At 33.7% G+C, this 26,770-nt stretch overlaps 9 protein-coding genes and 1 pseudogene across 12 annotated transcripts; 6 read left to right on the forward strand and 4 right to left on the reverse strand.

Annotated features, from left to right (window-relative positions):
* Positions 1 to 206: 206 nt before the first annotated feature.
* LOC108566971 (protein SON) lies at positions 207 to 3,603 on the forward strand. Of its 3 annotated transcripts, none has more exons than XM_017927126.1 (8): positions 207 to 302; positions 359 to 1,130; positions 1,185 to 1,533; positions 1,592 to 1,852; positions 1,905 to 2,024; positions 2,084 to 2,197; positions 3,040 to 3,372; positions 3,428 to 3,603. In XM_017927126.1, exons 2-8 carry the CDS (start codon positions 436 to 438, stop codon positions 3,539 to 3,541), a joined length of 1,986 nt encoding a protein of 661 aa, XP_017782615.1. In that variant the 5' UTR covers positions 207 to 302; positions 359 to 435; the 3' UTR covers positions 3,542 to 3,603. The 3 variants fall into 3 exon arrangements, with proteins under 3 accessions (XP_017782615.1, XP_017782619.1, XP_017782616.1); XM_017927130.1 differs by lacking the exon at positions 3,428 to 3,603 and adding an exon at positions 2,506 to 2,598 and having other exon boundaries at positions 3,040 to 3,124; XM_017927127.1 differs by lacking the exon at positions 207 to 302 and having other exon boundaries at positions 347 to 1,130.
* Positions 3,604 to 3,611: 8 nt separating this feature from the next.
* Positions 3,612 to 4,166, forward strand: LOC108566974 (NADH dehydrogenase [ubiquinone] 1 beta subcomplex subunit 2, mitochondrial-like). The gene is made up of 3 exons (XM_017927135.1): positions 3,612 to 3,797; positions 3,853 to 3,976; positions 4,033 to 4,166. Exons 1-3 carry the CDS (start codon positions 3,703 to 3,705, stop codon positions 4,096 to 4,098), a joined length of 285 nt encoding a protein of 94 aa, XP_017782624.1. The 5' UTR covers positions 3,612 to 3,702; the 3' UTR covers positions 4,099 to 4,166.
* Positions 4,167 to 4,360: 194 nt separating this feature from the next.
* LOC108566978 (nuclear factor NF-kappa-B p110 subunit) lies at positions 4,361 to 8,196 on the forward strand. 2 transcript variants are annotated; one of them, XM_017927146.1, is made up of 11 exons: positions 4,361 to 4,446; positions 4,855 to 4,962; positions 5,364 to 5,515; positions 5,582 to 5,751; positions 5,805 to 5,943; positions 5,998 to 6,136; positions 6,197 to 6,301; positions 6,356 to 7,557; positions 7,615 to 7,689; positions 7,758 to 7,973; positions 8,032 to 8,196. In XM_017927146.1, the coding sequence occupies exons 2-11, from the start codon at positions 4,890 to 4,892 to the stop codon at positions 8,125 to 8,127; spliced, it is 2,367 nt and encodes a 788-aa protein (XP_017782635.1). In that variant the 5' UTR covers positions 4,361 to 4,446; positions 4,855 to 4,889; the 3' UTR covers positions 8,128 to 8,196. The 2 variants fall into 2 exon arrangements, with proteins under 2 accessions (XP_017782635.1, XP_017782634.1); XM_017927145.1 differs by lacking the exon at positions 4,361 to 4,446 and adding an exon at positions 4,454 to 4,741.
* Positions 8,197 to 9,014: 818 nt separating this feature from the next.
* Positions 9,015 to 11,632, forward strand: LOC108566960. Its single transcript, XM_017927114.1, has 4 exons — positions 9,015 to 9,111; positions 9,189 to 9,484; positions 9,541 to 9,737; positions 9,788 to 11,632. The coding sequence occupies exons 2-4, from the start codon at positions 9,192 to 9,194 to the stop codon at positions 10,726 to 10,728; spliced, it is 1,431 nt and encodes a 476-aa protein (XP_017782603.1). The 5' UTR covers positions 9,015 to 9,111; positions 9,189 to 9,191; the 3' UTR covers positions 10,729 to 11,632.
* A 1,385-nt stretch (positions 11,633 to 13,017) lies between these two features.
* LOC108566979 (retinal dehydrogenase 1-like) lies at positions 13,018 to 15,802 on the forward strand. Its single transcript, XM_017927148.1, has 8 exons — positions 13,018 to 13,165; positions 13,957 to 14,163; positions 14,222 to 14,387; positions 14,447 to 14,854; positions 14,908 to 15,257; positions 15,308 to 15,465; positions 15,526 to 15,600; positions 15,657 to 15,802. Exons 1-8 carry the CDS (start codon positions 13,130 to 13,132, stop codon positions 15,724 to 15,726), a joined length of 1,470 nt encoding a protein of 489 aa, XP_017782637.1. The 5' UTR covers positions 13,018 to 13,129; the 3' UTR covers positions 15,727 to 15,802.
* Positions 15,803 to 15,838: 36 nt separating this feature from the next.
* LOC108566980 (ovomucoid-like) lies at positions 15,839 to 16,410 on the reverse strand. The gene has a single exon (XM_017927149.1). It carries the CDS (start codon positions 16,390 to 16,392, stop codon positions 15,901 to 15,903), a length of 492 nt encoding a protein of 163 aa, XP_017782638.1. The 5' UTR covers positions 16,393 to 16,410; the 3' UTR covers positions 15,839 to 15,900.
* Positions 16,411 to 19,458: 3,048 nt separating this feature from the next.
* LOC108566963 (four-domain proteases inhibitor-like) lies at positions 19,459 to 20,019 on the reverse strand. Its single transcript, XM_017927117.1, has one exon. The coding sequence runs from the start codon at positions 19,994 to 19,996 to the stop codon at positions 19,511 to 19,513; it is 486 nt and encodes a 161-aa protein (XP_017782606.1). The 5' UTR covers positions 19,997 to 20,019; the 3' UTR covers positions 19,459 to 19,510.
* Positions 20,020 to 20,049: 30 nt separating this feature from the next.
* LOC108566962 (serine protease inhibitor dipetalogastin-like) lies at positions 20,050 to 20,939 on the reverse strand. The gene has a single exon (XM_017927116.1). The coding sequence runs from the start codon at positions 20,917 to 20,919 to the stop codon at positions 20,425 to 20,427; it is 495 nt and encodes a 164-aa protein (XP_017782605.1). The 5' UTR covers positions 20,920 to 20,939; the 3' UTR covers positions 20,050 to 20,424.
* Positions 20,940 to 21,762: 823 nt separating this feature from the next.
* On the reverse strand, positions 21,763 to 24,337 carry LOC108566951 (serine protease inhibitor dipetalogastin-like). Its single transcript, XM_017927105.1, has 2 exons — positions 23,843 to 24,337; positions 21,763 to 22,356 (listed from the first exon to the last, which is right to left on the reverse strand). Exons 1-2 carry the CDS (start codon positions 24,321 to 24,323, stop codon positions 21,815 to 21,817), a joined length of 1,023 nt encoding a protein of 340 aa, XP_017782594.1. The 5' UTR covers positions 24,324 to 24,337; the 3' UTR covers positions 21,763 to 21,814.
* A 688-nt stretch (positions 24,338 to 25,025) lies between these two features.
* On the forward strand, positions 25,026 to 25,570 carry LOC108566966 (annotated as a pseudogene).
* The last annotated feature ends 1,200 nt before the right edge of the window (positions 25,571 to 26,770 follow it).

The raw sequence follows: 26,770 nt of genomic DNA on the forward strand, positions 1-26,770 counted from the left end.
AATGATATTTTATATATTTTAATGTCATATTTAGAACAATATTGTTATATACCAATAAAAAGTTATTATATATTAATTTATAAATTTGAAAATATTTTAACTGAGTTTTTTAATGACGAATTAGTTTGGAAAGCTACGAAAAATTAAACTGTGCTACATTTATTTTAAATTCAAAATTTCATGAATGTTAGTTTCTTTGATGTTGGTAGCATTGCCGACAATAACAATATTGTTCTTCATGTGTTAAACTACTATTGTAATAGCCGGTGAACTTAATCTTCTAGTTTATTATAGCTAGAATGGTCTGCATGATTATATAATTAGTTTGATGGCAACTTACTTTCTTTGGTAATTCTAGACACCAGGCTGACAGCTGTACAGATTCTAACCTACTTAATAACGAAACAAATTCAAAGCCTTCTTTACATACTCATAATGTCGGGAGGCGAAGGAAAGGAAGAGATGAACGAGAATGAGAATAAATCATCCATGGAAATCCTATCAGAACTATTCAGCAAATTTGATGCTGATCCACCAGTTATCATCAAGAAGGAAAAGGATGAGAGTTCGAGGAAGCATAAGAAGAGCAAGAAGAAGCACAAGCATAAAGAAAAGAAGCATAAGAAGAAGTCCAAGAAACATAAAGTACGAAACTCTAGTGAAAGTGATTCAAGCAATGGTTCTGGTATAGATCTTACAGATATATTGAAAAGTGAGGATTGCAATAGTTCCTTGAGTGAGACAATAAAGAAAATAATTAAGATGGATACAAAGACTATGAGTAAGAGTAATGTGAAGGAAGTAAAGGAAAAGGAGAAGAAAAGTCATAAGAGGAAGAAGCATAAAAGCAATCACAGTGATGATGACAGGAAGAAATGCAAAAAGATGAAATTTGAGGAAAAGAGCAGGAAAGATTCTCCTGAAAGGTATAAAGAACATAAGAGGTCCATTGACAGGTCAGAAAGTAAATATAGAGAGGAAAAACACAAGTATAGGGATGACTATAAATATAGAGATTATCGATATAAAGATGATTATAGATCTAAAGATTATGATGATGACAAGAGGCATAAGTACAGAGATAATCCATTTTATAGGGATAGATCTGAAGATCGTTACTTTGATGATAGGTGAGGGCATACTTTATTTTGTTTTCTTTAACTATAATTTATTTATCTTTTTAGACATAGAACCTATGACAGGGACAGAGACAAAGAAGATAGTGATAATTATATTGATAAAAAGAAGCTTTTAGAGATAGCAAGAAGGAATGCTATACAGATGATGAAATCTGGTAGTTTACCAGGAGCATTGACTTTGGGACCTCAGGCCCAAGAGAAGGTGATTGCCGCTATAAGATCGGGCGGTAAAACTGTGGAGGAATTGACGGATTTTTGCAAGACGTTGTCAAAGCAGGAGGAACTTGGAGAACTATCAAGTATTTCTGACGTTAATAGCAGTGAGAGCGATGGCGACCAACCGTTCCATCATCCATTTCAAATTAAAGATAAACCACTTACAATTAATATAAAAGTGAGTATAAAGCTAATACAGTTTGTGATGGTTTGGGTGTATTGTCAATAATTTGCAGAATTCAGTACCACTACCGATAAAGAGTAATCAGGAGAGGGCTTCGGAATTAAGGATACAGTTTCCCGTTAGTAGTGGACAACAGCATAGGAAGACGGAGAGTGAATGGGTGCCAGTGGAACCGAAAGCTATCGAGGCTCCTCCTCCTGTACTGCCTAAGCCAATACCTGTCGAGGAACCGGAAGTCATTGCACCCGCCCCCGTGGTTGTGGTTCCACCTGGTCCACAAGCTTTCCCCTCTAAAGATCTGGATGAAGCTACTGTAAAATCCAATATATTGTACGTGTTGTTATAATGAACTTATTAAATTGCAGTTACAAGAGAACGTAGATATCGCGTCTATAGTTAGTCAACGTTTGACAGCAATGAGGAAGTTGCAAGAGAATCCGCATGATGTTCAGGCTATTACAGAGATGTTTCAAGCTCAAAAGGAGGTAATTTTTCAATTCAAATTAATAAAAAATATTGAAAATTTTAATTTTATTAATTACAGATGAACACTTGGGCGGAAAGTAAACAGCAAGTTGGACAATTCACTGGGTCGACTGGAGCCCAGATATTATCGCAGGCGGAATTATCCGCCGGTTACCAGGCGTGGGCTAGGAAGGTAAGGAAACTTTTCTTTGTGGTTTCTCTCCGTTCTATTTAGACGCAGCATACACTTCATCAAAGCGTCAAGCTTTGGTAATTTCTATGCTACACCCTCATTGTCTAAAACAAATTTTCAGGTTTTCTTTTGTTTGTCTTTATAATTTCCCAGCGCATCATTGTTACTATTATTTGTTCTTTTAAACGGATGCTTCCAACAAAGACTACAACAGTCTTTCTTGGACGCATTCAACTCTTGTCTGTTAGTCTGAGGGGACGGCGTCTGGCTTGAAGATGTCGTCCCTACAACCTGAGAATTTGTTTTAGGCATTTATATTGAACAATAGCACGAAATTATATCAGGTGTGGAAGATGGAAAACTCGACGATGCCGGTAATATCTGCTAAGTAGACACTTGTGGTGAGTAAGAAGACACAGTAACCAATTGTTATATTCATATGAAATATTCGAACAAGATTCGCATCAATTAGTGTAATCTTTGTTTTCGTGTACATAGTATTTAGTTGTCCGTTAATTTCATTTGTGTTCGAACTAATAACTATGTATCCAATTTCTTTAAAACGATTCATTGTAACTTTACGAATTATCTATATTAACTTCTGTATTGGGGGTCTCTAACAAAGAATCTTCGAACAAGCTTATAAGGTATAGCTATCGCAACGATTGTCGGAAACCCCTGATCCATATTATCATTGAGCTCTTAAAACGATGTCAATAATAATAGGAGGTATAAATGGTTAATTTTGAATGTCATCAATGAACACCAACATCGTTGTGGAACTCTATTCATCCTAATCTCTTTTCTCATGTTTCCCTCTTGGACTTCTTCAACTCGATTAGGACCAATTGCAAACTGCGGCACCGGTGAGTGGCGGTATGGGCATGCATTTACTCCAGAAGATGGGATGGCGTCCGGGCGAGGGTCTTGGTAAGGAGAAGACCGGCACCCTGGAACCTTTGCTGCTGGAAGTCAAATTAGATAAAAAGGGTATAGTAGCAAAAGAGGAACAGAAGAAGATTGTTAAGCCGCCCAAGCAGCCAACCAAAACTCTGCAGGGTAAACATCCTGTCTCTCTGCTGGGCGAATACGCCTCAAAGCGAAAACTAGGCGCTCCTCAGTATACAGTGGACTTCGAATGTGGTCCTGACCACAAGAAAAACTTCCTATTCAAAGTAACTAAGCTATAAGATAAATAATATTAGTTTCTAACGTTATTTGCGTTTTTAGGTGCTATTGAATGGGATTGAATACAAGCCGAACGTAGCTAGCAGCAACAAGAAAGAGGCTAAAGCGTTAGCTGCTACAATTTGCCTACAGCAATTAGGACTCCTTCCAGTTTGAGATTGTTTGGATTTTTGTTTAAACCTATTTATATACAGAATAAAAGTTTTTTGTTTTCCCATATTGCCAGTACTGTTTGTCATTGTTGACACTTCCTGACAGGATTAAGTTTGGTTAGGAAAGTGCAAAATTTAGGAGAGGTCTAGTTTGGTGCTCTGACAATGTTCGCTTCAAAGGGGGCCCAAGTGCTCAGGGCATTCAGCGCCCTTAACGGAAGGACCGCCATCCAAAATTCCGTAAGGAACAGCGGCCATGCGTACGTTAAGCTTTCATTATGTAACCGATCATCAAGAATAATGGTTTTCTTTTAGGTGCAATTACCGTTGCGCTGGACCACCAGCACACCCTAAAGTTATTATGGCTGCTGAGTTTGTTGGAGGATTCGCCTGGTGGTGGGTTTTGTGGCATCTGTGGACCGAACCCGGTCACATTACAGTAAGTTTTCGTTTCGTGTATATTGGGTAGCCTAACCTAACGTGTCTTCGTTTTAGGGTGAATTTGAATTCCCTGACGCTTCAAAGTGGACAAATCAGGAATTGGGTATTCCTGAAGAGTAATGGCTATTTTGAGGAGCATTGTAGAGCATTGTATAAATTAAAGTAATAAATTTAACTGTATTTGTTTATTTCTTCTTTGGAATCTACTTCTCCTAAGTGTTAAAGAATCCTCTTAAGTCTTTAAAGTAATTATGTAATTTTTTTCTTAAATCCTTATTTTGTTAAACATTAACAGAAATTAGTATTAGTAAACAACGTAATTGCATAACTTTGAAAAACTTTTGACAGCAACCACATAACCTTGTTACCTTGGCATGCATACATGTTTACGTCTGCGTCATTTTGTTCTGTACTTCCCCGTCAACGTGACCAAGGGGAATTACCCATCTCTAAATATAGTCAAGTGAGGCAAGTATTGGCAGTTTTGGATGAGTTTCGTGAGCATTGTTGCGAAGTTATCTGTGCGAAATGTTTTGATAATACTGAACTTATCAATCGTTATCATCCATATTAATTGTGCAGATTTAATAAGTTCGTGCTCCTATTTCACTATATTATGTTTGCATCAGTTTTGCAACTGTAAAAACGGAAATAATCGAATATAGTTTGTTTCATTCGTACTATTTGTGCAACACAAGTGAAATGGCAAATTTCATTAATATTAATGAGATTAACGACAATATACAATGTTACAATTACAATGGTAATCTTAGATATATTTCATTCTATCTGCATTATCATCATAAGCTCATCCAACATAAATTTCATATTAATTATAACCCATATGTTTATATGTAATATCTTTTTTAATTGTAGATCCTTCATATGCATATGGTGGTGAAACACCACCAATGTCTGGTTCCGAAGGCTCTATGTCACCTGTTGGCCTCACAAATTTTACAACTATGAAGATTGATGAAGAAGGTAACTGATTGTTTTTTGCAATTCTATTAGATAAGTCCTTCGTGTCATTATTTTGTTGTCATTGTTCTTGGTTTTTTATTTCAATAAGCTTTCATGAAATATTTCGAATGTTCATATTGCATTTGCAAGTTAAGTATTTCTTTGTATTGTGGGCAGTTAAATTATTATTTGTTTAATTAAGTTTATTTTTGCTAATTAAAAAAATGCAATGGTTGTATTTACTTTGACTTTATCAAAGTAAACAGGAAACTTAAATAGCTGACTATATTTGTTTTAATTACTAAGCAAACGCATTGCATGCACATAAAATAAACAACAAGAAGTTTCTCATTTCACTGGCTTCCAAACGCTTTATAAACACTATTGTTGATGAATACTTAATTAATAAACATTTTAATCAGCGTTACCTATCGATTGTCCGTATTTGGTAATAACGGAACAACCTGTTGAGAAGTTCCGATTCCGATACAAGTCGGAAATAGTCGGAACACACGGATGTCTGAACGGGGTGACGAGTACTCGAAACCGGAAAAACGCTTTTCCGTCAGTCCAGGTAATATTTAAAACATTGTTATGTATTTTAGATTATTATTATTATTATTAAATTTTCGATTTGTAGTTGATGAACTTTGGTGAACCTGCGGTGATCCGTTGTTCTTTGTACCAATGCAGAAACGGCGGTCTAGAAAAGGGTCCGCATGCCCATCGACTCGTTCAGAAGCTCGACAAGGAGGAAGTTGACGATCCGCACGACATCGTGGTCAATCAAAGTACCGGTTTTATTGCATGGTGGGTACATTTGTAAATCAAATATAATAGATAATTCATTGAGGCTATTACAGTTTTAATAACATGGGCATCGTTCATACCGCAAAGAAGTTCCTGGTGGACGAGCTGAAACGGAAAAAGATGAATCTGAAAAGGGAGGAATTGATGCGCAGTAGTTCTCCAAGGGATGTAACGAAAGCTGAAGAGATGGCGGTGCGTTAACAAATTTGCTACAGTTAATCTATATTTAACAGTTTCCTTATTTAGATTATAAACGAATGCAATCACGAGTCCAGGAATATGGAGATGAACAAGGTGTGTTTACGATTCGACGCTTTCATTAGATGCGATGATGTTCTGTTGCCGATCTGCAGTCCCGTCTACAGTAATGAAATCAAAAATTTAAGTATGTTACACTTATATATTTCGCTTTTAGAAATGGTGTTAATTGTATGTTCTCTTGCAGAAAGCGCATTAACTGGAGATCTGAAGATTGTGCGTATGGACCATTGCACAAGTCCTGTTGCTGGCGGCAAGGAAATTTATTTACTTGTTGAGAAGGTTGCTAAGAGTAAGTCATTGTTAATTTGTATAAAATTGCAAATGTTGATTTTGTTTCTTTTAGAAAATATACGTGTTCGCTTCTACGAGGAAGACGACGATGTATGGAATGCGTATGCTCGATTCAATGAAAACGATGTCCACCATCAATACGCTATCGTTATAAAAACGCCGCCGTACAAAAATTTGGATATAGATGTGGAGAAGAAGGTCTACGTGCAGTTAGAGAGACCCAGTGATGGGGCCATCAGTGATCCTCTGGAATTCACGTACTATCCGGACAGACGTACACGTCGAAAACGACCGCGTTGCGATTATGACAGCTCTTTGAGCTTCTCCAGCAGCGAAGTTCCTACAATAATCAATCAGGTAGAAAACTTATCCGGAGACTGGAACAAGTTCATCGAAAATGTGAACTCTGGCGAGTTTCGAGCAATACTCCATGACATTGATATGACAAATGTGTTCTTGCAAACTGATACTCCGTCTGGCAGCAAGTTGAAAAAGCAGGTGCCGAAGGAAGTGGAAGACCTTAAGAGATTTTTCAGCGAGATTAAGAGCTTACTGAAGACGAATCCCGCGCAGTCGAAGGTAAAGGAGATGATCGAGCACTACTTCAACGAGTTGAAGGGACCGTCCGGCAAGAATCTCCTACACATCGCATACCAGTACAAAGTAGAAATACCTGATATCAACAATAATATCGAGAATCTGTTGAAGTGTTTGCATATTTTCAAACTAAGCCACTATTTAAATGAAACTACCACTAATGGAGAGACTGTTTTGCATATGGCTATACAAAATGGCAATTTGCTCGATATTAAACATTTGATCGAATACGGAGCCGATCCTTGTGCGAGGGATTGCGACGGAAACACTGCGCTTCTCCTAGCTGTGAAAAATAATTACACGAAGTGTCTGAGTCCACTTCTGAAGGCTTCGAATGTGAAGAGTTTCATCGATTCGCAAAATCACGAAGGTTACACAGCTTTGCAGTTGGCCGTGTTGTCGGACAATCTGGAGGCCATCGAGCAGCTGTGCACTGCGGGAGCCAATGTTCGCGTTATCGATAACAAGAACGGTAGGTCGATCATGCAAATCGCCATAAACGAGCAGTACGCCGATGTCGTAGAGTTCTTTTTGACGAGGAACGACGTCAATTACGATCATATGGATTATTGCGACAAAACTTGCCAGGAGTTGGCTTTCATACAGAAGAAGAATGACGCAGGTCGTTGGATATACGAAATTCTGTCGGCTCATCTGGTAAGTAATTTTCATCAATGAATGAATCAATTAGATTAACTTCTATTTGTTTTGCAGAAGACAATCGATAAATACAAATATTTTGATCATGAGATCAAAGCAGAAATAGACTCGGATAATGACGACTTAGAGGTAAACATCGTTTTTAAATCAAACATGTTATATAATCGAATGTAACTGAATATTTTTTGTTACTATAGATTGACTATCCTCAAACGGAATTGACTCAGGAACAATTGAAGGAGATGTATTGTAGTGTTTTACAATTTACTGACGTCACTCTAGATAAACTGTGCGCGATTTTGAATCCCACAGGCAAGTGGAAGAAACTGTTGGACATCTTGGATCTAAACCACCTCTCAAATACTGACATATTGAATAACAATCCAACAAAGGAACTTCTAGATTTCGCATTGGTAAAATCAAATCTATTCGACGTTGTTCTTCTATTATAATTATTTAATCTTCTTGCAGGTGGCTGGCCGTAGCGTCTATCAAATACGATCAGCTCTCGATGATATGAATGTTCCTGAAGCGGTTAAATGTATCGATGATATGGTCAAGCGATAACCTTGATTCTTTCGTTTTATTTTTGCATTGTTTTTGTATAGCATTTTATATCTTACATACTATTTTTTGTTCTCATATATATAATATAATAATTAGAAGATAATAAAAATATATTAATTTCCTATATAAATTTATTCCAAATCTTGTTATGTTATCTGGAATTTATTGACTATAGTTCATATAATAATAGAAAAACAATCTTACGAGAATTTTCATCAGTTTTTACATAAATAAAATATCTCAACTATTAATTCAAGTATTATTTAATAATATTTAGCTCACTAAATCAAAAATTTATTTAAAAACATCCGTTTTGTAACATTATTTAGTACATTGATAAATTTGTCCCTTAGAAAAAAAAATTAATCCGTTCCAAAATATCCGGTTTTTTACTCGTATAGTGAAACATATTCAAAAATACACATAATATGTGTACAGAAGTTTTAAAAATTATGTAGCAATCCGGGACTTCTCTTCTCATAGTCACTCGTTAAGCGAAACTTTTGTTCGTTATGCGAGGTGCTCACTAAACGAGGTTCCACTGTATACTTTAACCTTTTGAGGGCTAGTGGTTACCAGTGCTATATGGCCAGCATAGAATAAATAACCCTTAAAGGGTTAAATTTATCATTTAGTTCAGATGATTTGCCGCTGCAGTTGTAGTTTGTGTATGTATGCAACCAAACTACCATGTTTTCAAAATGAACAACATGCTTAAAATTAAGGTTTATTTGCAGATGAAATTATTAATAATTACATAAATGAATAAAACGTAAAATAAAAAATATTTTTATTATAATATATTTTGAGTTTGAAGAAAAAAATGTGGATTATAGGTTTATCTCATTCTAATGCAATGCGATGTGATATAATTCGTCTCTCAATGTAGTTGAATGTAGTCTTGTGTGTCCTTCTTTGAATGTTTCTTGCATTCTTTAAAATGTTATTAAGGCAACTACAAGTATTTCTTGGACATTTATATTGGTAAGCTATTTAATAAGTAGTAAATGTAGTTGAAAATGTATTAACTATATTATTGTTTTCATTTATAACCTATGCAGAAAATGAGTGATGAATACTTTTTGCAAAATGTGGATATGACTGTTGATCAGGATCAGGTATCGGATGGAAATGGTCAGGTCCTATCTAATTACCAATACAATAACTATGAGGCTGCTGGTGTAAATTTAAGTGAATTGAATTTGGAGAGTTTAGGGTTTAGTGATAATGCAGTGGAAGAAAGTAAGCCGGAGGAGAATATCGTCTTTTTCAGAGTTAATGGCTCTGAAGAGGTGTATGGAATACAGAAAGTTGTTGACGAGGATGGCAATGAGCAGAAGTGTCAATTTCAAGTTAGGTTTGTAAATATTTACAGCTTATGTAAATATTAGTATTGTATTATTTCATTTGTAGACAAACCAGCGATGGACAGTATGAGCCAATACCTGAGTCTATACAAGTGTTGCATTCCAATGAAGAATATGTTGAGAGCAATGATCATTCTGATATAGGACCAATTTATTTTAAAGAAGAATACTTAGTTGTGGATCAATCTGAGAAAGAACAAAATGAGCTTATGCATAACACTACTTTAGGGCCAGACGAAGAAGGTAAGAATAGAAGTGTGTGTTTATATTACATTAATATGCTTGAATTGTAGATTTATTGGGTATATTTATGAAAACTGAGAATGAAGAGCAATCTTCAAATGAACCTATTGACTTCGAAGAAGAATATTTACCACAACCAAATTTCAGTGATCTGGTACAAGAAGCTACCAGTGTTGATGTTGATGCAATAGTTGATGATGAGTCTCAGAATGTTTACGAACAGGATCCTTTGGAAGGCTATGGGAATCAATTGTTGCAAGATGCAATTTCAACAGTAGTCGTAGATGAACAGAGTATTGAAAATAATTTAGTAAACGCTTATGTAGGAGAGGCTTCTATTGATGAAAGCAGACATTTGATAGTTGAAGAAGCTGCTGAAGAAACTGTAGTTGATAGTGAGATTTATTTAGGTTCTTTAAATAATAAATTTCGTCATTTGGTGCAAGAAACTATTGCATCGACTGTGGAGGAGGATAAGAAGTCAGAGCATTACGTAAATGAAGAAACACAAGCGCGTTACAATCGCGAGACTAGAGTATTTATAACCGACGAGAATAATCAGCAGTATTCCTACGTTGTTAAGAGTACGGGAAAGGAAAACGTAACGAAAACGCCGTACAGAATCAATCCGAGGAGTGTTTTGAAATCTTCCGTTTTATCGAAGAGGGCTGTGAAACCTGTACAAAGGTGCCAAACTAAGATTCTTGAAGCACCGGTGAGAACCCAACGATTACCACGCAAACAGAAGATCCAGCCGATTGTGAGGAGCGGCGAGGAGATCGTCCTACAAGAGATCGTCGTTTCTTCCAATGGTTATCTGCGCATCACCGAAGACGGTGTGTTGCAGCAGAACAAGATGATTGTACCTAAAGAGTATGTGCAGTTGAGCGATTCAGATGAAGACGGCAGATGCAAGAAGCGAAGGAAAAAGTTTAAAAAGCAGAAGAATCCTCCTGTCGAGATCACCATCATCGATTCCGATGAGGGCTGATTCTAATAATAACAGAAAACCATCATTAGAAACGTTAAAGTATCGCTGCTTTACGATTGGTTAAGCCAATATTTTACAGGGTAGACGTTTATATTAAACCGTTTTCAAACAATCATATATAAATATATAGTGCTGTTTTTTGAGACGTTTATTGGTACTATTTTTGTACTGTTTTTTATAACAATGTTCGTGCATTGTAACTGCAGCTTATGCAAAAATCTATTAAGTAACTATGTAACCGAAGCCACGAGTAACGATGAACAAAAAAAAATAATACTTAAAACTGAATAAATGTGATATTTCCTCTTTGTTCCTATTTATTATGGAGTTGTTAATTATTGTTTAGTTTTACGTTAAACTTGTTTTCTTATATATTTTTCTTAATGTTTTATATTTTTTTTTGAGTTGTTCTACCATTTCTATTGATTTTACGTTGTATTTAGTTTTTTTGGTGTGATAAAATAAACGTGAGTCTAAAATCGAATGCAATTGTGTAACGTCGATCGAGTCTGTTTTTAGAAAATTTGGTTTCGTGCATTTCGTGCGCAATTTGTAGCTAACGCTGTATGCATTGCCATTGTTCTTTGCAACAATTACTTCCAACTTAAGCTAATTCCACTGTGTTTACCATGCGGATTATGGATGATCCAAGGATGTGGTCGAGCGCTGCACAATCAAAACAAACTATTTAAGTTGACATTATTGTTAACACGCCATGGGGACACTGTTAATTGCGTATAATGAAAAGAAATGCAATTTGTATGTGATAATTAGTATATTTTTACACTATACGATATACGAAACATTGCATTTTCTTACTTTGTCTCACACTTTTGTTTGTAAATTTATTAATTCGTTTCGCCTGGAATTCTTATATAATTTATATGCATGTTACTTTTCCTATTTGTATACCAAAATAATTTAATTTGTTCAGTTTATTGGTGGAGAAGAAACCATTCTAACAACAAATTTATTTTATTTATCTTTTGATGTTATATTATGTCCGAATGAAGATATTAAAAGTATTTTTTTAATCAATTTTTAAACAAAATTTATTTATTAAGTGAATTGTATGTATATAAATAAATACAATCATCTTAATTAAATTTAAAAATACAATTTAATTATGATAACTGTACCAATTATATAACAAATCAATGAATTAAAATGAACGTTCTTTACAATAATAATAAAAACAAATTCAATGTTTATCTCTCTATTTTTTAAAGCAAAAAACATAATCCTATAGCAAAAGACTGAATTTATTATTTAAGTACTTTTAGTACTAATTTCTTTATGGAAAACATAGTTAATACAGGTATCTTCCAACTAACGAACTAGTTTCGTTCGTAAGTCGAGGAAATTTTAAAAATTTCAAAATACACTTATCTTACCACACTTTATCATCGTTTTTTACTTTTATATATGTTAAAATAGACTAAAATAAACAAAATACTCACTTACAAATACTTTTCGATGTAGAAGACGATCACAATTATTTAATAAAAAACGACAAAAGAAACAAATGTAACAAAACAGATAGAACAGATCATCCAAAAATATTATATTTTATTGAAGAAATTATCAATTTTTGTTTGGACAGTTAATTTTTTATCACTACGTAACAAGTTAGAGCTTTTAGAATTTTGTTCGTAGGTCCGAGAGTTCGTAAGACGGCGGATATTTTGTTCTTACTTTGAAAATTAATGTTTCTTTATAATTTCAATAAAATATTTTTTTTAAGCCTAACAAGTTTTATTGCAAATACTTTATTTTCATTAATTAAGAAAAAAATCTAGTTTTTAAGACTTATTTTTATATTTTGTTTGATAACTTTCAAAGATATATTTTGTATAAATAATTATTCTGTTCATTAATGGTAAATTGGTATTTGTTGCTACAAATTTAGTATCTTAGTCAATGTTCAAAAAAAATAATATTCATTTATAAAAACGGTTTAAATGGGCGAAAGAGAAAAGTGGATCATACTGCTATTAATTCTAGGTCACGATGTAAAAGAGAGTTTTAGATTGTTGTAACTTCTTACGATTCTTGATGATGGAGTGTTTTTTTTTTGTGTATATTATATCTTGGTATTAAATAAACACGCACTGCAGAAGATGATTACTTATTATTATCATCATTAACAAAAAACCATTCTCATTATTTATTTTCCTATAAAACGTACGTTGCATAATACATAAGAAATTATCAACACAGTTGGAATTATATAAATAAATACCGAAAACAAGATAATGCGCACCGGCGGTGGGGAAACAGAGGAATGGGAAACCATTTATATACACGCTCTGACTATATCTAACTCCAGATTCATCCAACTCGCAGCACGCTCAAAATCCGTGGTTTCAGTGATTATTATTAAATAAAAACACACCACACAATGGCCAACAGTAATCCAAAAATTAGATACACGCAAGTATGCAATTACCATTAAGTTATTAACTAATCGTAGTGGAAGGAACAAGATAATCGTACATTTCTTATTACTAAACAAAAACTGCTTATATTTACATTTAAAATAAATATTATACAATATACATTTGACTATGTAATCAATGTTACATGCACCTAACCTAAGATAACATTCAGCATAAACAAATCATAATAAAACTGCTGATTTATTAATAGGCTTTTCCTGTTCAAGTTCATGTATTATGTATACGAAGCAAAGTAAATTTTACTCCCATGCAAAATTCATGAATTATGTTACAGTGTTTATCTTGATGATGAGTACTTATTGATCCAGAATTTCAATGAAAAGTACATGAAAGAATCGGATAATTTTATTATTATACAAAAAATTTTGAACGATAAGACTTTTTCAGATAACAAAACTAACGTGATTTTGATTTTTTAATCAAAAACTATCGAACATAATTTAGCTGTTTATTGTTCAAGGCTAAACATATCTATTTTCCACTGATAAGGAAATACTAATTTCACAAAGTTCTTGAATGAAAAATGCATCTGCAGTAATTATTATAGAATTTATTGTATTAATAAAGCTTCATAGTTGCGAAGTCCGTAGCAACCATAAGGAATTATTGGGAACTTATTCATAGCAACCATAAGGTATCTATGGTAACTAAGATACCATCCATAACAAACCAAAATGTTTCAATTATTTAATTAATATTGTTCATTTTGCAATAAATTGTTGTCAAAATGAAATTAAGTTAATTAAAATGCAATTGTTATTATTTTCAGCTGTTCATTAACAATGAATTTGTTAATTCGGTCAGCGGAAAGAAGTTTCCGACGGTGAATCCTGCAACGGAGAAACCCATCATCGAGATTTCGGAAGCAGACAAAGCTGATGTCGAGTTGGCAGTGAGTGCGGCGAAGAAGGCATTTGCCAGGGGTTCTGAGTGGAGGAAAATGGAACCGTCTCAAAGAGGAAGACTTATGATTAAGGTAAATTTCGTAGTTCGGCAATTGAATGGTAAAAGATAAATAAATTAATGCATTTCAGTTGGCCGATCTGATGAAAAGAGACATCGAACATCTAGCTAACTTGGAATCGTTGGACAATGGAAAGGCGTACGAAGATTCTGTCTTTGACATCAACTGTGCCATTGATACTTTCCACTATTATGCAGGGTGGGCGGATAAGATCCACGGAAACACAATTCCTTCAGGTTATTATTAATTTAATTGGGGTTTTCTTTGAAATGTAATGTTGTATTATTTGTAATAGATTGTGGATTCTTCACTATGACGAGGAAAGAACCGGTCGGTGTCGTTGGACAGATCATTCCATGGAACTACCCGATCCTTATGTTGGCGTGGAAATGGGGACCCGCTTTAGCTGCAGGATGCACGATCGTCCTTAAGCCAGCTGAGCAAACTCCGTTGACCGCTCTGGAGATGGCCGCTCTTGCTAAAGAAGCTGGTTTCCCAGCTGGTGTGATCAACGTTGTTCCTGGTTATGGACCAACGGCTGGAGCTGCCATCGCCCAACATAATGACATCAACAAGGTTGCGTTCACCGGATCCACGGAGGTCGGCCACAAGATCATGGAGTACGCCGCCAAAACCAATTTGAAGCGCGTAGGACTCGAATTGGGCGGAAAGAGTCCGCTGGTGGTGTTCGACGATTGCGACTGTAATAATAAAAAATAATCTTAATTCATTAATTATTTTATAATATTTGTTTAGTGGATGAGGCCGTCGAAATTGCCCATAACGCGATCTTCGCCAACCACGGACAAAACTGTTGCGCAGGATCAAGGACGTACGTTCAAGCTGGAATCTACGATGCTTTCGTTAAGAAGGCAGCTGATATGGCGAAGGCTAGGAAAGTTGGAAATCCGTTTGTCGCTGGAACGCAGCAAGGTCCTCAGGTCGACAAAGATATGTTCGAGAAGGTGCTGAGGATGATCGAGTCGGGAAAGAAGGAAGGAGCTACATGCTCAGCCGGCGGTGCTAGATTTGGAACACAAGGATACTTCGTTCAGCCCACGGTCTTCTCGAACGTCTCCGATAACATGACAATCGCCAGAGAAGAGGTAAATCCAACTGTTAGTAGATTGATCTATACTTATGAACCATATTTCAGATCTTCGGCCCCGTACAAACCATCCTCAAGTTCAACACTCTCGATGAGGTCATCGATAGGGCCAACAACACTAAGTACGGCTTGGCAGCCGGTTGCATCACGAAAAACATCGATCAAGCTTTAACTTTTGCTCAGGCCGTTGAAGCTGGATCAGTATGGTAAGTAATTCGAAATTCTTAATGACTTCACATACTAAACTACTTATTATTACTATTTAGGATCAATTGTTACGATGCCGTTGTACCACAGGCACCGTTCGGAGGATTCAAGCAATCCGGAACCGGAAGAGAATTGTAAGTGAAATTCCCAACAATTACTAACTAACTAACGTTTTATTTCTGTTCTTTAGGGGAGAAGATTCGCTCAAGGAGTACATCGAAGTGAAAACCATTTCCATTAAAGTACAAAGCAAGAATTGAATTGTTCATTGATTGTATGATATATTTTGTTATTGATTGATTTATAATAAAATAATAATTTAAAAAATGCATTCTGGATTTAAATACAATAGAGAAAATCATAAGTTACTGATTTAATATGCAATATTTAGATTTTATTTTATTCAGGTTAAAATTACATTTGGGATAAACAGTTTAACATTCTCCGTATTTGACGAAGTGGAGGTTGGCTTTGGTGCGTCTGTTGAAATCGAAGTCGCATTTGTTGCCATAGGTATGTCCGTCGGAGCCACAGATTGGGAAGTACTCCAAAGTGCAAATGTACACTGGCTTTTGGAACTTCTTGCAAGCACCTTCGTAAAGCACAAATACGGAGGCGTCGTTGCGACGAGCGCATCCCAACAGGCACTGGTTATCGTAAGTGACTGCGTCGGTTCCGCAAACTGGACGGAGATCATCGGTACAAACGCACAGCTCTTCGGATCTCTTTTCGACTACAGCTTTGCATTCTCCATGGTAGGCCAAAGTCAGAGTGGCATCTGTGCGCTGTTCGCACTTCAAGCCGCACAAGTTTCCATAGGTACGACCATCAGATCCACAGACTGGCCTGTAGTCGAAGGTACAGACGCAAGGCTCAAGGGCCACAGCAGCGGCGACGACGGAGAGGAGAACTGCGATGGTCTTCATGATGCTTGAGTAAATTTAACTCTGAACTTCCGAAAGCATATCCTGACAATTTATATCAAATGCTATGTTTACTTTAAACTTATAGAACAATGCACAGCCAAATATATATGATCATACGTAATAGGAAATCCTTTGGTGGAAGATTTTTGTTCACTACAATGTCATGTAAAAAAAGTAGATGTAACAATTAGTTTCTATTGTCTTCTTATATTTACACTGGGATTAATACATTTGGAAACGTGAGGTATTCAAAATCGGACGTCATTTTGTTTTAAAATTGCACAATAAAGGTAATTTCCACAAAATTCTTAAAATAGTTTACTATAATATAGAATTGAAGATATTGTCATTAGGTACACATAATCAGAATCATATTATAGGATTATAATAAACTCTATTTGACTATAAGTTTCAAGCGGTTAAATTATAATAAGCGGGTTTACTTTAAAGCAGTGATTCCCAAAGTGGTATATATCGACCCCCAAGGGTCTATGACAACCTGCAAGGGGTCTACGTCAGCGAAAAAAAAATTTGGGGGTCCATGAAATGAAAATGGGGGTCCACGATAGTGGACACTGATACACATCTTATAATATAAAGACGTATACATTATTTAGTTGCTAAAAATTTGAGTGTTAGATTGTATGAATCTCTTCAATTAGTCATTGATGCAGTAAACCAAATCCGAAGAAACGCGTTGAATACTTTCCTCAATTACTCCAAAACACTGAGGTACGCTGGCTGTCGAAAGTCTTATGTTTGACAAGATTTTTTGCACTTTTTGAGACTATTTTAGAATTTCTGGATACTAAAGATAAAAATAAATTTGATTAAAACAAAGTCCATCTTATCAGCGTTTCGTGCCAGAGTTAAACTAATGAAGCAAAATATTGGACGGGGCAAAATATTGGATTTTCCCAGTTCCCCAATTTGTCACAGACAAACTGCCAGGAAGACGACGTTTCAACAATCTACGTTCAACATTTAAATTCCCTCTATTCAGATTTAGGAACTAGGTTTGAGGACGTTTTGACTATGGTAATACCACCGTGGATAATTAACCCATATGGTGACATAGAAGAAACGAATGTCATAATACAAGAGGAACTGACTGAACTAAGTACAAACGAAGAACTTAAGGTTCAGTTTAAAAACGAATATCAGCAATTCTGGCTGCAAAACAACATACCTGTTCCGTTACTTATCCCGTATTATGGATGACATTTTTAATTTCCTTTCCATCGTCATACCTAGTGGAAAGTACCCCCTTTGGCTCTGTTACCAATCTCCTAACGAAAATAAAAGAAACAGACTGGACATCATTAGACGAGGAGATTTAAGATTAAACCTAACAAAATTGACGCGAAATGTTGATATTTTTTTATTAATCAGGTTCGTCCTTCTCACTAAAAACATTTACTTATTGCTTAGTTTATTTTATGTTACGTTTATTTTATATAACAGATTCAAACTTTTATTTTGAGTAGTTTTAATTTATGTATAAAACTTGACATGTGTTTTTACTTTAAGTTTTTAACACTAAACTTCACTACAGTTAGACATTTACAAAATATCAATATCAGGTAAGTAGGGGGTTTACCCATAACCTAAAAACATGGCAAGGGGTCTACGACACAAACAAGTTTGGGAACCTTAGCTTTAAAGTATTTGTATGATTTTTAAATTAACTGAATTAATTCATTTCTTTTAAATTACGAAAATCATTATATAAATATCATGAAATGTATATTCTCATTCCAATATACTTCTGTATCTGTTACATAATTATTTGATAGTGTCTTTCAATAAATCAATATAAAGATAATCATTTGTTAAGGAATCGTGGTCAACTTAAAATCGCTTGATTTGAAAAGTTTGTTTTAATATGATGAGTTAAAATTTAACATTGTATATTGTAGGTTTAGACATTTTTCATTGGGCTTTTGCAAGAAATTTGTATATAACTTGTAATTTTATATAATAACTTAGTAATATTTCACTATATTTCAGTTTATAATAATCAGTAAATAATTTTACAAACGGAAAATCGATAAATGAAAATTTAGAAAATCAAAAAATCTTTCGGAATTTTTAGACGTCGCAGTTAAATGCTTAGTAAATTTTATGATTAAGTTCAAAACTTCATAAATTGTATACTTTCTCAAGCCATATATTATAATAAAAATATAGGAAATTTTAAGATTAGTGTAATTGATTTTGGGTAGGATTTTGTAATATTAAAGATGAAGAGTTTGATCAATTTTTATTTATTCAGAACATCGGAACATCATTTTGTTAGCAAAATATAGACATTATTTAAATTAAAATTGCACAACAAAGCTAATTTCCACAAAGTTCTTAAGATTACTCAAATAGTTTACTATAGTTTAGAACTAAACATATTGTCATTAGCTACAAATAATCAGAAAACAATAGGTATTATTGGATTATAATAAACTTTATTTTACTATAACTTTCAATTAGATAAATTATAATAAGCGGATTTGTCTTAAAATATTTGTATGATTTTTATATAAACTGAATGAATTCATTTCTTTTTATTAGGAAAATCATTATATTTTGTTTATAACTTGTAATTTCATACAATGAGTTAGTAATAAGTCTATATTTCAGTTTTTTGTCTTATAGTGAAGTTCATTTAACATTTTCTTTTAGATTAATCATTTCTCTGAATTTAAATATTTTCTTAGAAAATTAGATAGTTCCTAGTATAACTTACTATACTTGTCATTACAATGTGCGTTGAAATACATGTTAATTTTTAAATGTTAAAAATTTTTAGGTTGATATTATTAATATTACAGCTGAAAATTGATGAGTCAACGAGAATTTAGAAAACTCAAAAAATCTTTTAGAATTTTAAGACGTAGCAGTTGAATGCTTAGTAAATTTTATGATTAAGTTCAATAGTTCATAAATTCTATACTTTCTCATAATATAATTACTGAGCTAGTATGTAATAGTTGAAGAAAAATATAGGTACATATGAGATTGGAGTAACTGAATTTGGACAGAATATTATAACATTAAAGAAAAGATAAAGAGTTTGTTCAATTTTTCATTTATTCAGATTAAAATTATATTTGGGATAAACAATTTAACATTCTCCGTATTTGACGATGTAGAGGTCTTTCTTGGTGCGCCTGTTGAAGTCGAATTCGCATTTGTTGCCATAGGTACGTCCGTCGGAGCCGCAGATTGGGAAGTACTCCATAGTGCAGATTTCCACTGGCTTCTGGTTCTTCTTGCAAGCACCTTCGTACAGCAAGTATACAGAGGCGTCGGTTTCACGGGCGCATTTCAACAAGCATAAGTTATCGTAAGTAACTGCGTCGGTACCGCAAACTGGATTGTATTCCTTGGTGCATTTGCATGGTTCTGCGGATCTCTTTTCAATTTTGCATTCTCCGTGGTAGGCTAAAGTGAGCGCAGAATCTTCGCGCTGTCGGCACTTCAAACCGCACAAGTTTCCATAGGTACGACCATCAGATCCACAGACTGGCCTGTAGTCGAAGGTACAGAAGCAAGGCTCAAGGGCCACAGCAGCGGCGACGACGGAGAGGAGAACTGCGATGGTCTTCATGATGCTTGAGTAAATTTAACTCTGAACTTCCGAAAGCATTTCTTGACAATTTATATCAAATTATATGTTTACTTTAAACTTAGAGAACAATGCACAGTCAAATATAGATAAACATACGTAATAGACAGGAAATCCTTTGATAGAAGATCTTTGTAGATTAAAATATTATGTAACAATTAGTGTTTCTATTGTCCTCTTATTTTTATACTTGGATTAATACAATTGGAAACGTACCTCTCGCGTTATTACAAATCTGAACATCATTTTGTGTTGAAAATGTAGACATAACTTAATATAAAATAGAGATATTTTCCCTCAAGTTCTTAAGTTTACTAATATCTTTTGATAAATCGTTTGTTAAATTTTTCATTTATTCAGATTAAAATAATATGAGATTAATAATAGATTCAGATCAATAATAATATCATTTAACATTCTTCTCCGTATTTGGCGATGTAGAGATCTTTATTGATGCGCGTGTTAAATTCGTATTCGCATCTGTTGGTATAGGTACGTCCGTCGGAGCCGCAGATTAGGAAGTATTCCAACGTGCACATTTGAACTGGCTTCTCTCCCTTCTTGCAAATACCATGGTACAGCAAGAATAAAGATGGATCGTTTTTGCGGGCGCATACGAACATGCACAGGTTGTTGTAAGTGTTTGCGTCGGTTCCGCAAACGGGACTGTATTCGCTAGTGCAGTTGCATGGTTCTTCGGATCTCTTTTCGACTACAGTTTTGCATTCTCCATGGTATGCCAAAGTGAGGGCAGAATCTGTGCGCTGTTTGCACTTCAAGCCACACAAGTTTCCATAGGTAATACCATCAGATCCACATACTGGACTATATTCGTAGGTACAGACGCAAGGCTCAAGGGCCACAGCAGCGGCGACGACGGAGAGGAGAACTGCGATGGTCTTCATGATGCTTGAGTAAAATTAACTCTGAACTTCCAAAAGCTTTTCCTGACAATTTATATCAAATAAAATGTTTACTTTAAACTTAAAGAACAATGTACAGCCAAATATAGACGAGCATACATAAAAGAGAGGAAATCCTTTGGTGGAAGATTTTGGTACACTACAATGTCATGTAAAGAAAAGCAAATGTAACAATTAGTTTCTATTGTGTTCTTATATTTACACTGGTATTAATACTTCTGGAAACGTAACACTCGCGTTATTCAAAATCCGAACAAGATTTCGTATTGCAAATATAGACCTTACTTAATTTAATATTGCACAAGAGAGTTAATTTCTATAAAGTTCTTAAGGTTACTAAAACATTTTGATAAATAGCTTAGAAAAGAAAATAATGTCATTAGGTATAAATAATGAGAAAATAGAAGATATCATATAAGTATAATTAACTTTATTTGACATTAACTTAATTTTGTACAATGTAACAACCCTATATTTCAGTTGTGTATGTCTATTAAATCAACATGATTAATCATTTGTCTGCATGAGTTTATGTTTCAATTTGCTTAGAAAATTAGCTAGTTCTTAGTATCACTTACAATATTTGTCAATATAATGTTCATTCAAATACATGTTAATTGTTAAATGATAAAAATATTCGCTGATGTTATTAACTTTACAGTTGAAAAATGATAAACAAGTCAATTTAGAAATTAAATAAAAACTTTTTGAATATTAAGACTTAGCAGTTAAATTATGTAATAATTTCTAGTAGTCGATGAAAATATGAGATTGGTGTAACTGAATTTGGATAGAATATAGTAACTTTAAAGAAAAGATAAAGAGTTTGTTCAATTTTTCATTTATTCAGATTAAAATTATATTTGGGATCAATTATTTAACATACTTCTCCATATTTTACGGCGTAGAGATGTTTCTTGGTGCGCCTGTTGTAATCGAATTCGCATTTGTTGCCATAGGTATGTCCGTCGGAGCCGCAGATTGCGAAGTACTCCAACGTGCAGATTCCCACTACCGTCTGGTCCTTCTTGCAAGCACTTTCGTACAGTAAGAATAAAGAGGCGTCATCTTTACGGGCGCATTTCAACAGACACAGGTTGTCATAAGTGTTTGCGTCGGTACCGCAAACTGGATTGAATTCCTTGGTGCATGAGCAAATTTTGTCGCATTCTCCATGGTAGGCCAAAGTAAGGGTAGAATCTGTGCGTTGTTCGCATTTCAATTCGCACTCGTTTCCATAATTACGACCATTAGATCCACAGACTGGGCTGTAGTCGAAGGTACAGGCGCAAGGCTCAAGGGCCACAGCAGCTGCGACGACGGAGAGGAGAACTGCGATGGTCTTCATGATGCTTGAGTAAATTAAACTCTGAACTTCAGAAAGCATTTCTCGACAATTTATATCAAATGCTATGTTTACTTTGAACTTATAAAACAATATAGATGAACAAACGTAATAGGAAATCCTTTGATGAAAGATTTTTGTAGACTACAATGTTATGTATAAGAAAAGAAGAAAAATGCAACAATTAGTTTCTATTGTGTTTTTATATTTACACTGGGATTAAAACATTTGGAAATGAAGCTCTAGCGTTATTTAAAATCGAAACATCATTGCATAAGAAAGCTAATTTTCACAAAGTTCTTAATAATTACTAAAATAATTTACTATAGTTTAGAACTGAAGATATTGTCATTAGCTACAAATAATCAGAAAACAATAGGTATTATTGGATTATAATAAACTTTATTTTACTATAAGTTTCAATTAGATAAATTGTAATAAGCGGATTTGTCTTAAAATATTTGTATGATTTTTATATTAACTGAATCAATTCATTTCTTTTTATTAGGAAAATCATTATATTTTGTTTATAACTTGTAATTTCATACAATGACTTAGTAATAAGTCTATATTTCAGTTCTTTGTCTTATAGTGAAGTTCATTTAACATTTTCTTTTAGATTAATCATTTCTCTGAAATTAAATATTTCTCTAGAAAATTAAATAGTTCTTAGTATAACTTACAATACTTGTCATTACAATGTGCGTTGAAATACTTGTTAATTTTTAAATGTTACAAAATTATAGGTTGATGTTATTAATATTACAGCTGAAAATTGATGAGTCAACGAGACATTATAGACAATATAGACATTATTTAAATTAAAATTGCACAAGAAAGCTAATTTCCACAAAGTTCTTAAGATTACTTAATTTACTATAGTTTAGAATTGAAACTTTATTTGATTATAATTTTCAATTAGATAAATTATAATAAGCGGATTTGTCTTAAAATATTTGTATGCTTTTATATTAACTGAATGAATTCATTTCTTTTTATTAGGAAAATCATTATATTTTGTTTATAACTTGTAATTTCATACAATGACTTAGTAATAAGTCTATATTTCAGTTTTTTGTCTTATAGTGAAGTTCATTTAACATTTTCTTTTAGATTAATCATTTCTCTGAATTTAAATATTTTCTTAGAAAATTAGATAGTTCCTAGTATAACTTACTATACTTGTCATTACAATGTGCGTTGAAATACATGTTAATTTTTAAATGTTAAAAAATTATAGGTTGATATTATTAATATTACAGCTGAAAATTGATGAGTCAACGAGAATTTAGAAAACTCAAAAAATCTTTTAGAATTTTAAGACGTAGCAGTTGAACGCTTAGTAAATTTTATGATTAAGTTCAATAGTTCATAAATTGTATACTTTCTCATATTATAATTACTGAGCTAGTATGTAATGGTTGAAGAAAAATATAGGTACATATGAGATTGGAGTAACTGAATTTGGACAGAATATTATAACATTAAAGAAAAGATAAAGAGTTTGTTCAATTTTTCATTTATTCAGATTAAAATTATATTTGGGATAAACAATTTAACATTCTCCGTATTTGACGATGTAGAGATCTTTCTTGGTGCGCCTGTTGAAGTCGAATTCGCATTTGTTGCCATAGGTACGTCCGTCGGAGCCGCAGATTGGGAAGTACTCCATAGTGCAGATTTCCACTGGCTTCTGGTTCTTCTTGCAAGCACCTTCGTACAGCAAGTATACAGAGGCGTCGGTTTCACGGGCGCATTTCAACAAGCATAAGTTATCGTAAGTAACTGCGTCGGTACCGCAAACTGGATTGAATTCCTTGGTGCATTTGCATGGTTCTGCGGATCTCTTTTCAATTTTGCATTCTCCGTGGTAGGCTAAAGTGAGAGCAGAATCTTCGCGCTGTTGGCACTTCAAACCGCACAAATTTCCATAGGTACGACCATCAGATCCACATACTGGACTATATTCGTAGGTACAGACGCAAGGCTCAAGGGCCACAGCGGCGGCGACGACGGAGAGGAGAACTGCGATAGTCTTCATGATGCTTGAGTGAATTTACTCTGATTGCCTAAAAGAAATTCCCGACTATTTATAACAAAACCAATGTTTGTTTTAAATGGTGGGGAACAATGATGCGTTAATAATTAGTGGAAAATTTTACAGAAATTGCATCTGCCTGGAACAAGTTAAAAGATAAAAATCAAAATCCATTGTTTTACAAATGTTACTTTGGGATTATGAAATAACTAATTTTTATTTTTACATTTAAATTTTGTGAAAAACTTTTCCATTCTAACTTTTAGTTTGAAAATATATTAAAACAGAATACCTTCAACAAATGATTTTCTTAAAACATCTCAGAAATATTAATATACACAAGAGTACCTTTAGATAACATAATAAATATCAATAATTGTGTTTTAGTAGATTTTAGTCAAATGAATCAAATTCCTTTTTGACTTTTTAATAAGTTCATGTTGTTGTAATATACTACCAAAGTTATGTTTGTAATTACTTGCTGTGGTTATTAATTATGCAATAATTTGATTAATTTTTTCATAAAATATTCGAATGGAAACATTTAAAACTAACATTTTTTGTTATTGTATTGACAGTAATTTCTTGTCTGTTACATATACATATATAAATTTAGTATGCGATTGTTTCATAAGCTATAAGCAAACATTGTATTTGATATAAATACTCAGGAATGAATTTTGAAAGAGCAGAGTTAATTCACTCAAGCATAATGAAGACTATAGCAGTTATCCTCTCAGTCGTCGCCGCTGCTGTGGCCCTTGAGCCTTGCCTCTGTACCTATGAATATAATCCAGTATGTGGATCTGATAGTCGTACCTATGGAAACTTGTGCGGCTTGAAGTGCGAACAGCGCAAAGATTCTGACCTCACTTTGGCATACCATGGAGAATGCGACCAAATTTGCTCCTGCACCAAGGAATTCAATCCAGTTTGCGGTACCGACGCAGTCACTTACGACAACCTGTGCCTGTTGGCTTGTGTCCATGAAACCGACGCCTCTGTATTCTTTATGAACGACGGTGCTTGTAAGAAGTACCAGAAGCCAGTGGAAATCTGCACCAGAGAATACCAACCAATCTGCGGCTCAGACGGATTCACCTATGGCAACAAATGCGAATTCGATTTAACCAGGCGCACCAAGAAAGATCTCTACCTCATCAAATACGAAGAATGTTAAATTGTTAGTCACAAATGTAATTTTAATCTGAATTAAACAACAAATATTATAATTTTTCTTAAACCTTAAACGTATATTCAACTTGATTTATATTATTCATAAATCCTATTTTATATTTAGGTAACATCTAAGTTTTATATAAATATCTCATCGTAATTTTACTTAAAGTTGATAATAATTTGACTCAATTGCTACATCTTAAGAGTCAGAGAATATTTCAGACTCATTGGATCATTTATTAATTCCTAAAGTTAATAATTGTTTCAACAACTAAAAATGTTGATATATTTTTATTGAGTAATTGTCATGTTACTAAAAACGAACTACATTTATGCGCAAAGTAAAATCCAGACAGACAATAACGCGAAAATATAGTACAGAAATTTAATAATATAATTAAACTTAGTCAAACATTGAACAAGTCACATTCTTTTGACTATGAAATACTTGAGTGATTTTTTAATCGGATATTTAACGTAATTAATTAAATATTAAGTTTGTAACTACAGAATTCTTTAAATTGGGATGTAATGTTCTATTTGATTGTTGCAATAGAAAAGGTTTTTTTTATAAATTTATATTTAAAGAAAGGTGCCAAGAAATAATTAAATGTACTTATTTCATAATTTCATAGTAAACTTTGTAAAACCATGTAATTCAATGATTATGTTTAACTCTGTCCTGAAAGCTATACTTTTTCGAAATCTTCTACTAATAGTTGACGCAACATTATTATGCACTGTTTAAAAAAAGATAGTTTTTGTTATAAATAAGGCGTATACGACAACCTGTGCCTATTGAAAACGACTCCTCCATATTCTTGCTGTTAGAAAGTGCTTACAAGAAGGACCTGAAGCCATTGCCCATCTGCACGTTGTAATACCGTCCAATCTCTACGATCTACACTTTGTCTAATATGAAGAATATTAAATTGTTTATCCCAAATATAATTTTACAATTTATTTAGAACTAAGATTTATGTAACATTACAATATCATCAATTTTCTAAATATAATAATTTGCAAATATCTAATTATAAAAAATATATGAAAAAGTATGTAGTCTGAAAATTTGAAATAAAAAAAGACGTATACGTAACAAAAAATTAATAAAGTATTTTTACTTTTCTTTATACTCCTAGATCAGTGGTTTCCAAACTTATTTGGCCTACCGCCCCATTTCCAGAAAAAAAAATTACTAAGCGCCCCCTAGAAATCAATTTTTCTAAATCTTCTTTTTTTTCTTTTATGCGCTTTTTTATGTAACTTTC

The sequence above is a fragment of the Nicrophorus vespilloides genome, unplaced genomic scaffold (genome assembly GCF_001412225.1).
Source record: "Nicrophorus vespilloides isolate i.1.1-1 unplaced genomic scaffold, Nicve_v1.0, whole genome shotgun sequence".
In the NCBI taxonomy this organism is placed as follows: domain Eukaryota; kingdom Metazoa; phylum Arthropoda; class Insecta; order Coleoptera; family Silphidae; genus Nicrophorus; species Nicrophorus vespilloides.

Coding starts and splice junctions, on each gene's coding strand:
- LOC108566974 (XM_017927135.1), top strand. CDS start 3,703: ATGTTCGCTTCAAAGGGGGCCCAAGTGCTCAGGGCATTCAGCGCCCTT. Junction 3,798..3,852: donor GTAAGGAACAGCGGCCATGC/GTACGTTAAGCT, acceptor GTTTTCTTTTAG/GTGCAATTACCGTTGCGCTG. Junction 3,977..4,032: donor CCGAACCCGGTCACATTACA/GTAAGTTTTCGT, acceptor TCTTCGTTTTAG/GGTGAATTTGAATTCCCTGA.
- LOC108566960 (XM_017927114.1), top strand. CDS start 9,192: ATGAGTGATGAATACTTTTTGCAAAATGTGGATATGACTGTTGATCAG. Junction 9,485..9,540: donor AAGTGTCAATTTCAAGTTAG/GTTTGTAAATAT, acceptor TTTCATTTGTAG/ACAAACCAGCGATGGACAGT. Junction 9,738..9,787: donor TTTAGGGCCAGACGAAGAAG/GTAAGAATAGAA, acceptor CTTGAATTGTAG/ATTTATTGGGTATATTTATG.
- LOC108566951 (XM_017927105.1), bottom strand. CDS start 24,323: ATGAAGACTATCGCAGTTCTCCTCTCCGTCGTCGCCGCCGCTGTGGCC. Junction 22,357..23,842: donor CATCGTCAAATACGGAGAAT/GTTAAATTGTTT, acceptor ATAAGTTCAAAG/TAAACATAGCATTTGATATA.
- LOC108566979 (XM_017927148.1), top strand. CDS start 13,130: ATGGCCAACAGTAATCCAAAAATTAGATACACGCAA. Junction 14,164..14,221: donor GAGGAAGACTTATGATTAAG/GTAAATTTCGTA, acceptor AATGCATTTCAG/TTGGCCGATCTGATGAAAAG. Junction 15,466..15,525: donor GTTGAAGCTGGATCAGTATG/GTAAGTAATTCG, acceptor ATTACTATTTAG/GATCAATTGTTACGATGCCG.
- LOC108566971 (XM_017927126.1), top strand. CDS start 436: ATGTCGGGAGGCGAAGGAAAGGAAGAGATGAACGAGAATGAGAATAAA. Junction 2,025..2,083: donor TGTTTCAAGCTCAAAAGGAG/GTAATTTTTCAA, acceptor TATTAATTACAG/ATGAACACTTGGGCGGAAAG. Junction 3,373..3,427: donor AGAAAAACTTCCTATTCAAA/GTAACTAAGCTA, acceptor TTGCGTTTTTAG/GTGCTATTGAATGGGATTGA.
- LOC108566963 (XM_017927117.1), bottom strand. CDS start 19,996: ATGAAGACCATCGCAGTTCTCCTCTCCGTCGTCGCCGCTGCTGTGGCC.
- LOC108566962 (XM_017927116.1), bottom strand. CDS start 20,919: ATGAAGACCATCGCAGTTCTCCTCTCCGTCGTCGCCGCTGCTGTGGCC.
- LOC108566978 (XM_017927145.1), top strand. CDS start 4,681: ATGGCAAATTTCATTAATATTAATGAGATTAACGACAATATACAATGT. Junction 5,944..5,997: donor CGAAAGCTGAAGAGATGGCG/GTGCGTTAACAA, acceptor TTCCTTATTTAG/ATTATAAACGAATGCAATCA. Junction 6,137..6,196: donor TAATGAAATCAAAAATTTAA/GTATGTTACACT, acceptor GTTCTCTTGCAG/AAAGCGCATTAACTGGAGAT.
- LOC108566980 (XM_017927149.1), bottom strand. CDS start 16,392: ATGAAGACCATCGCAGTTCTCCTCTCCGTCGTCGCCGCTGCTGTGGCC.